Here is a 9,542-nt window from a genome sequence, read left to right as displayed (position 1 = left end):
GAGGATTGTAGATTCTCAGAATTCCATGGAAACTTCCAATTATAATTTTATCTGAAATATAATGGAGTATTTTGCTGTATCGGCCTGTACAATATTGGGCTAATGAAATGAAATGGAGTTTTTTTATCCAACTGTTCTGTACATTAATGAAATGAAATTGAATTTTATCTCCTAATGTTCTGATTATTGAAATGAAATGGTGTTTTATATTCTACTGTTCTGTAACTTATTGCGTTAATGAAATGAAATGGAGTTTTTTATCCTAATGTTCTGTACATTAATGAAATGAAATAGAGTTTTATATCCTAATGTTCTGTACATTAATGAAATGAAATGGAGTTTTTTATCCTAATGTTCTGTACATTAATGAAATGAAATAGAGTTTTATATCCTAATGTTCTGTACATTAATGAAATGAAATAGAGTTTTTTATCCTAATGTTCTGTACATTAATGAAATGAAATGGAGTTTTTTATCCTACTGTTCTGTACCTTAATGGACTAATGAAATGAAATGGTGTTTTATATCCTACTGTTCTGTAACTTATTGCGTTAATGAAATGAAATGGAGTTTTATATCCTACTGTTCTGTACCTTACTGGACTAATGAAATGAAATGGTGTTTTATATCCTACTGTTCTGTAACTTATTGCGTTAATGAAATGAAATGGAGTTTTATATCCTAATGTTCTGTACATTAATGAAATGCAATGGGGTTTTATATCCTAATGTTCTGTACATTAATGAAATGAAATGGGGTTTTATATCTTACCGTTCTGTACCTAATTGAGTGAGAGGTCATATCGCTTTGGGAAAGATTATATTTACCAAGATCATCAGAGCTGTTGTCTATGTTGCCAACTGTTAGACATCCAAAATCAAACTCCTCTTCTTCTCCCACACCAACAGACCACCAGTCTCTAGTTTTAAATAATGACATTCTTCCTACAAGTTACTGAAAAAAAAATTTTCAATTTTCAAAATTTAAAATATAGCTTGATTTGCTGTATCATTAAATCATGCAAGTTCAAGTTGGTTTATTCATCTGAAAATTTTGAATATCTGCTTCCCTGGTTTGTCACTCTGTTGCATCATTTTTAGCATTAACATGTTGATTTGGGTTTAGATATGTACATATTGGTTTTCAAGGCATATCATTACTGTAATGCTTCAAAATCCAACCTGATGACATATAGAGGCGAACTAGTATGAGGATGAAGACTAAAGTGTGCAGTCCACTGAGAGTGAAAGTTGGCACAATCAGGCAACGCCATGCTAAAGCAAAGGTGCAGTACAAAGTAGTAAGCAGGCCTTCAATCAACACTACAACAGTCTACTCAATAGCCAGTTGACAATTTTCACAAAGAATGCTATATATGATCATTGATCGTGGATTCATCATTGACAAACTAAAAGGGGAGTGACATGCGAAAATAAGTCCCTTACACTTATATTAAGATCTTTACAAGTAGGTCTTAATCAATAATCACGACTTTATTTTCTCGTATCCATTGAAAACATTTCGATGTCCACCATCTTGAAATATTTATTTAACTGCGCATGCCCGTGCGGAAGTAAAGAAACGCACGGCCCCTGATGGACTCAGACCACAAAAACTTCTGCACTAATGACTGTATCCTTATCCTACTGGTAGTTTTAAGGTTGAATTTCGTGATTTAACATGGAAAGAAATATCAATTGAATAAGTGGAGTGTGTTCAGCTCATGACTCGATCGGCCAATGGCGACACAAATGGTTCAACCAGGATGGGGCCGCCTGATAATGTTTTCCAATACAAAATGTTTCTAACTAAGCATAGCTAATTGTTATTGACCACATTTTACCCATTCGGAGCCATTCGTGAAAAGGTAGACTTGTTTGATTGATTTACAATTTTGTTGCAACAATTTGCGCAAGATGTGAAGATATGCAACGAAGCACTCTTCCATTATGTAATATAGTGTACAGGTTTTAATGTTTCAGCACAGCTTTGGTGGTTTACAAAATTAAACGCTGAACACATAGTAACAATACTAACAATCAACTCAAATCTACACATTGAACACATAGTCACAATACTAACAATCAACTCAATCTACACACTGAACACATAGTCACAAATACTAACAATCAACTCAAATCTACACACTGAACACATAGTCACAATACTAACAATCAACTCAATATACACATTGAACACATAGTCACAATACTAACAATCAACTCAATATACACACTGAACACATAGTCACAAATACTAACAATCAACTCAAATCTACAGACTGAACACATCGTCACAAATACTAACAATCAACTCAATATACACACTGAACACATAGTCACAAATACTAACGATCAACTCAATCTACACATTGAACACATAGTCACAAATACTAACAATCATCTCAAATCTACACACTGAACACATAGTCACAATACTAACAATCAACTCAAATCTACACACTGAACACATAGTCATAAATACTAACAATCAACTCAAATCTACACACTGAACACATAGGCACAAATACTAACAATCAACTCAAATCTACACACTGAACACATAGTCACAATACTAACAATCAACTCAAATCTACAGACTGAACACATCGTCACAAATACTAACAATCAACTCAATATACACACTGAACACATAGTCACAAATACTAACAATCAACTCAAATCTACACACTGAACACATAGTCACAAATACTAACAATCAACTCAATCTACACATTGAACACATAGTCACAAATACTAACAATCATCTCAAATCTACACACTGAACACATAGTCACAATACTAACAATCAACTCAAATCTACACACTGAACACATAGTCATAAATACTAACAATCAACTCAAATCTACACACTGAACACATAGGCACAAATACTAACAATCAACTCAAATCTACACACTGAACACATAGTCACAATACTAACAATCAACTCAAATCTACACACTGAACATATAGTCACAAATACTAACAATCAACTCAAATCTACACACTGAATACATAGTCACAATACTAACAATCAATTCAAATCTACACACTGAACACATAGTCACAAATACTAACAATCAACTCAAATCTACACACTGAACACATAGCCACAATACTAACAATCAACTCAAATCTGTTCACCTTTCCCGAGCTAATTCTAACGATCAACTCAAATCTACACACTGAACACATAGTCACAATACTAACAATCAACTCAAATCTACACACTGAACACATAGCCACAAATACTAACAATCAACTCAAATCTACACACTGAACACATAGTCACAATACTAACAATCAATTCAAATCTACAGACTGAACACATAGTCACAAATACTAACAATCAACTCAAATCTACACACTGAACACATAGTAACAATACTAACAATCAACTCAAATCTGTTCACCTTTCCCGAGCTAATTCTTGTTGGGCTACCTTCTCTTTCCCTTTTAGCATGTCTATTTTCTTATTTTGATTAAATGTAAACCGAAAACACAAAATTAAAGTTTGGCTAGTCAAGTTAAATTTTGATTTCATTTAGTAAGAAATGTAGAGAAAAACAATATTCTGGAAAAAAAGGAGAGACAGACATCCAAGGATAGAGGGAAGTGGAGAATGAGGAAGTAGCGACAAACAGAAGTAGACGGATTTAAGCACAGTGCAAAGGAATAAACAGGAAAGCAAAGAGAGACAGAGAAAAGTAGGCAAATATGAATTAGAAACAAGCGGAAGTATAGTAGTAATGGCATACAGAGGGGAGAAGAGAGAAAGGAAGTAATGGCATACAGAGGGGAGAAGAGAGAAAGGAAGTATTGGCATACAGAGGGGAGAAGAGAGAAAGGAAGTAATGGCATACAGAGGGGAGATGAGAGAAAGGAAGTAATGGCATACGGAGGGGAGAAGAGAGAAAGGAAGTAATGGCATACAGAGGGGAGAAGAGAGAAAGGAAGTAATGGCATACAGAGGGGAGAAGAGAGAAAGGAAGTAATGGCATACAGAGGGGAGAAGAGAGAAAGGAAGTAATGGCATACAGAGAGGAGAAAGGAAGTAATGGCATACAGAGAGGAGAAAGGAAGTAATGGCATACAGAGGGGAGAAGAGAGAAAGGAAGTAATGGCATACAGAGAGGAGAAGAGAGAAAGGAAGTAATGGCATACAGAGGGGAGAAGAGAGAAAGGAAGTAATGACATACAGAGGGGATAAGAGAGAAAGGAAGTAATGGCATACAGAGAGGAGAAAGGAAGTAATGGCATACAGAGGGGAGAAGAGAGAAAGGAAGTAATGGCATACAGAGAGGAAAAGAGAGAAAGGAAGTAATGGCATACAGAGAGGAGAAGAGAGAAAGGAAGTAGTGGCTTACAGAGGGGAGAAGAGAGAAAGGAAGTAATGGCATACAGAGGGGAGAAGAGAGAAAGGAAGTAATGGCATACAGAGGGGAGAAGAGAGAAAGGAAGTAATGGCTTACAGAGGGGAGAAGAGAGAAAGGAAGTAATGGCATACAGAGAGGAGAAAGGAAGTAATGGCATACAGAGAGGAGAAAGGAAGTAATGGCATACAGAGGGGAGAAGAGAGAAAGGAAGTAATGGCATACAGAGAGGAGAAGAGAGAAAGGAAGTAATGGCATACAGAGGGGAGAAGAGAGAAAGGAAGTAATGGCATACAGAGAAGAGAAAGGAAGTAATGGCATACAGAGAGGAGAAAGGAAGTAATGGCATACAGAGAGGAGAAAGGAAGTAATGGCATACAGAGAGGAGAAAAGAGAAAGGAAGTAGTGGCATACAGAGGGGAGAAGAGAGAAAGGAAGTAATGGCATACAGAGGGGAGAAGAGAGAAAGGAAGTAATGGCATACAGAGGGGAGAAGAGAGAAAGGAAGTAATGGCATACAGAGGGGAGAAGAGAGAAAGGAAGTAATGGCATACAGAGGGGAGAAGAGAGAAAGGAAGTAATGGCATACAGAGGGGAGAAGAGAGAAAGGAAGTAATGGCTTACAGAGGGGAGAAGAGAGAAAGGAAGTAATGGCTTACAGAGGGGAGAAGAGAGAAAGGAAGTAATGGCATACAGTTTACAGAGGGGAGAAGAAAGAAAGGAAGTAATGGCTTACAGAGGGAAGAAGAGAAAGGTAGTAAAGTAGAGAGGAATGAATTAGAGAGAGTAGAAAGAAAGTAAGACAGAGGGAAGTATAGAGAAATTACTTAGAGTCAGAAAGAAGAGTAGTAGAGAGAAAGAAGAGACAGGGAGTAGTGAGAGAGAGGAGATAGTCGAGACAATTGAAGTAATCAGTAGAAAATGATTATTAGGGTGAAGCAGAGATTGACACTGGCAAGAGGGTATTCTCTTATATTGAGAGGTACTTACTGTACCTCCGTGCAATGCTCCGAATTACAGTACTCCGAAGACTTATTATGGACCACTGTTTTCCATCTCTCAAACCGATTTACTATTGTACCCTTCTTACGATTGAAGTTGGATTTTAAAAGATTTTCATAAGTGTCTACAGTGGTCAATAAAAAAAATTGCAGAGAATTCTTTCCCTTGATGTAAAACGTATATAAAACGTAACTAAATTTTACAAAATGATTCAAAAGATAATCAACATTTTTACGGTCAAAGGGAAATAACTCAATTTAATGTTTCTGGCTACAAACAACAATGATTTCTTTGCTCTCTATATACGACACTGTTTTTTTGGGACTATAGATGGGTATTAACTCTATTTGAATTATATGACTATGAAGACTATAGACAACAATTATTTCTTTAACCTTATGGACAAAGCAATGTATCCCGTACTATTCCATTTAATTTTGATAATCACAAAGGCTACAGACAAAAAGTAATTCTATCACAGGGGTGATATCCTGTTTTGTTCAGCGCTTAAATCCCATTTATTTTGGTTAATCAAGGAAAGTTATTACCCTCTTTCGTCAAGATTTTATCCATTTTCCCCACTCCACCTAGCTTTAGAGCGGATTTCTTAACGTTAGGCACATGCCACCTTTCGATAATGGGGGCATATTTGGGCTAATAAAGACCAGGCCCCGTATTCTCGAAACGATCTTAGCGTTAGGATGTCCTAGAATCAATGTTTGATGATAAGAACCTAGGACATCCTAGCTCTAAGATCGTTTCGAGAATATGCCACCTGCAAAGCCGTGCAATGTGCAATGATGGGAATGAGGAACACGTGAGGATACCATGTGACACCCTTTTCGACACTTCCCAGCGCAGTTCCTCGGATTGACCAATGCATGCTGAGTAGGACAAAAACTCTTTAAAGATATAAAAATATTTTCATAATAATACAGTATACAGCCTAATTAACAACCGAATAAAGCAAAATGCATGTATGAGGACACTGAATCAATAAAGATATGTATGTAGACTCAATTGCCGAGTGACATCAGGTGTACGTAACATAACGAAGCATATATGCTTATTTTCTCTGGATTCCTTCAGTCATTCTAGATCTAAGGTGTGTTCACAAACTCATCCAATCACATGCTCTCGATGAGAGAGAGCAAATTTTGATGGGCTAGCAATATGTATGCCATTATTCTCGTCATCAGGTTGAACTCGCATTTCTTAAGGAAGTTGACAGATCTAGATTGAGTAATGTAACAATATCATGTACAAGTCTTTAAATCATTAATATCAGATCATTTAAGAAGCATTTACGGTAGCACATCAACGAATTCGTTAAGTTCATTCAAACCTCATGAGACCAGGAATTTCAAATCGCTCGCCTAATTTATGTAGTCCATATTTTTTCAGGATGGAATCTGCTTCTACTCTTCCCTCCGGTGGAATGGCTCGCCTGGAATCCGGAGGCAGAAGACCTTGGCCAAGGACGGACGATTTTTGGTAATCCACTTTGAAAGCTTCGGCAGCTAACGACACATATTCTTTACGAATGTCTAATTTTGTAAAAAGCACTAAGCAGCTTTGCATTGGATTTTTCATTAAATCTTCGTATAAAATTGGAATAATGGGCAATCCCTTTTCTCGGTATTCCACGCATCGGCTGACACCGGCAGCCCAGGCCGCAGTGAAGATGCCCACGGTTGATAAATTGGACGGTTTGATCGATTCGATTTCCTTGGCATTAAAATTGGCATAGTAATTGTAAAGACCAGTTCTAAAGAAAGGCAAAATCGTGGACAACACTTTGTGGTCCATTATAAAACGCATGGCTTGGTAGGCAGGGTCGGTTTGCAGAATTGTTAAATATGAAAGCACCGTCTTCAGACTGTTTCTATACATGAACAACTGTCGGATTTGAGGAAACATGTGAGCGATCTCTTCAGACAGTCTGGTCATGCTCGGACGAACCTTGATACACATCATGCTGTAACGGTCATCCGGTTTGCAGAGCAGACGAACTGCACTCGCAAGTAATTGTTCGTATTCTCCTTTCTGAAGTTCCTTACTCTTATACAGGTTTCCCAAGTTGGTGATGGAGTCCGGTTCCGAAAGAAGCAGCATTCCAGGGATTCTGTAAAAGACCTGTCCAAGAAGAGTAGAACCACACCGTCCTGTGCTAGAAATCCAAAGAACTGGAACTTTCGGATTGCCGACATCGGAAGCTATTTTATGAAAAGATGCTAAAGGCATCATTACAATTTTCTTGGCGTGTTCGAACTGGGTCTCGTACAGATACTTATTATGCTGATGTTTGTATAAATTCGCGCCTTCTGCCACCTCAATAAAAATGGCGTCAGTTTTAGTCATGCAGTAAAGAGACACGTTTGGTTTAAGCACATAATTGGGATGTTTAAAGCAACTGTGGGTCGCAATAAAATCTTTCGGATCTGCGATTGTATGTGGCAGGAACTTCCGTTTCCAAAATATATCCAAGACGTGAGCACTTTGCCGGAATTGCAGGCCTCGTCTGGCATCGCGGCAAATTTTTTCGACACCTGACACTGCCCATGTGAATTTTTGGAAGGTAACAATGAGAGATCGGGTAAAGCGGTACAACAGAAAACTTAAAACATGTAAAACGTAATCTCTCAGCTTGTACATGGCCGTACTGATATGTTCAAGGTGGTTATTTTCCGACGTTTGATCCATATTTAGTGGTAAGTGGCTGGAAATTCTTCGTTATCGGTTGATAAAAATGGAAATTGGTTTGTTGAAAGAAATTGTGTTGGTTAATTGGTTATTGGTTATTGGTTGCTGGTTGTTGGTGTGCGGGAATGATAAGTCAATTATGGTTGGCTGTTGGTTGATGATGGTTGGTTGTTGGGAATGTAGAAGGTTGGTGGTTCAAAGAGAAGCTATGTTTGTGCTTTTCGGTTACAGGAATAACGTCGGTTTGGTGGAAATTTTAGATAACCTGTATTCGTTGATGAAAATTTGTTCGTGGTATCTGAAAAAGCTTATCCTGGATAGTATCATAGAGATGAGCTATTGGTTGCTGATGCTTTCTTTCTCGTACTATTTTGATGGAGTCGCTTATGGTTAACTGATTAATGCTATTAAATCTGGGAGAATGGTGATCTTTTATGGAAGACTGCTTCGATGGAATTCTGAACCTGAAACGAGACAATGAACCAATTATAAGATTACATGAGGATTATTTTCATTCTCCCTGAAGGGATGTATTCATTTAAATATTCTCTTATAACCAGTAATGCTCTAGTTCAGCAATCTGTATTGTTGTCTATTCGTTATACGTACTGATAGAGCTCAATTTCAGCTATCTCTTCATCAGCTAATAAAATTCATTGCTAGCTATTCAAATTGACTAGAGCTCGTGGTGAAAACGCGAGTTTCGGATACACAATCCTCAGCAGGATATCTATTCACGGACATGGGGTAAACTTTCATAATTCATAAGGCGTATAAGCTAAGTAAGCGAGCCCATTTTAGACTCATTGGTCTACAAAACATAAAATAGAGAAGAAAAAAATCAAACAAATCATTAGGCTAAATTTTCCAACAAGAAACCGAGCTAACACCGAAAGTTTTAACCCTTCAAGGAAATCAGATACAACCCATCGTAAAAACTACAAAAATTATAACCTTAAGAAACACCGACCCTAAAGCTCTTGTCTGAGATTCTTATCAACTATCTTGAATCCTGAAGGATGGCGAGTTAGTTTCGATAGTGAACCCTTGAGTAGCAGACCCATATTTCTGTCTCATTTGCCTGAGACTCAGAACAGTCAGTAGAACATAAATAACCACTGAGAATTTTCAGTCATCGTTCTGCTTAGGTCGACTGATTGCAGTCGTTTATCAGCCGCCAGTTCCCTATGCTGAAACTCGGGCCACGTATTCTCGAAACGATCTTAGCGCTAGAATCAATGTTAGAAGATAAGAACCTAGGACATCCTAGCGCTAAGATCGTTTCGAGAATACGTGGCCAGGTTTCTCTCCGCTTGCAAAGTTGACTCCCCTCCCTCCTACGCCCCTCTTAAGATGAGATTTTATAATCCCTATGTTGATTCTTAACTCATAAACATGAAAACAAACTAAATTTATCAGGCGGACATTGTTAAAATATTATAATTTATTGTAGAGAGATAAG

At 37.5% G+C, this 9,542-nt stretch overlaps 2 protein-coding genes across 2 annotated transcripts in view; both read right to left on the bottom strand.

Annotated features, from left to right (window-relative positions):
• Positions 1 to 939, bottom strand: part of LOTGIDRAFT_222053 (hypothetical protein) — a gene marked incomplete at both ends in the record, with an annotated part of 16,189 nt that extends 15,250 nt beyond the window's left edge. The window contains one exon of the mRNA XM_009066504.1: positions 782 to 939. Within this exon, the coding sequence (XP_009064752.1) occupies positions 782 to 939 (158 nt within the window). The remainder of the gene's footprint in view (positions 1 to 781) is intronic.
• Positions 940 to 6,283: 5,344 nt separating this feature from the next.
• LOTGIDRAFT_236217 (hypothetical protein) lies at positions 6,284 to 8,080 on the bottom strand (the record flags this gene model as incomplete). The annotated part of the gene is made up of 1 exon (XM_009066503.1): positions 6,284 to 8,080. The coding sequence occupies one exon, from the start codon at positions 8,078 to 8,080 to the stop codon at positions 6,713 to 6,715; it is 1,368 nt and encodes a 455-aa protein (XP_009064751.1). The 3' UTR covers positions 6,284 to 6,712.
• Between the last annotated feature and the right edge of the window lie 1,462 nt (positions 8,081 to 9,542).

The sequence above is a fragment of the Lottia gigantea genome (assembly GCF_000327385.1).
Source record: "Lottia gigantea unplaced genomic scaffold LOTGIsca_77, whole genome shotgun sequence".
Lineage (NCBI taxonomy): Eukaryota > Metazoa > Mollusca > Gastropoda > Lottiidae > Lottia > Lottia gigantea.
The sequence above is the reverse complement of the archived record's forward strand: the minus strand, read 5'-3'. Positions and strand labels throughout refer to the sequence as shown.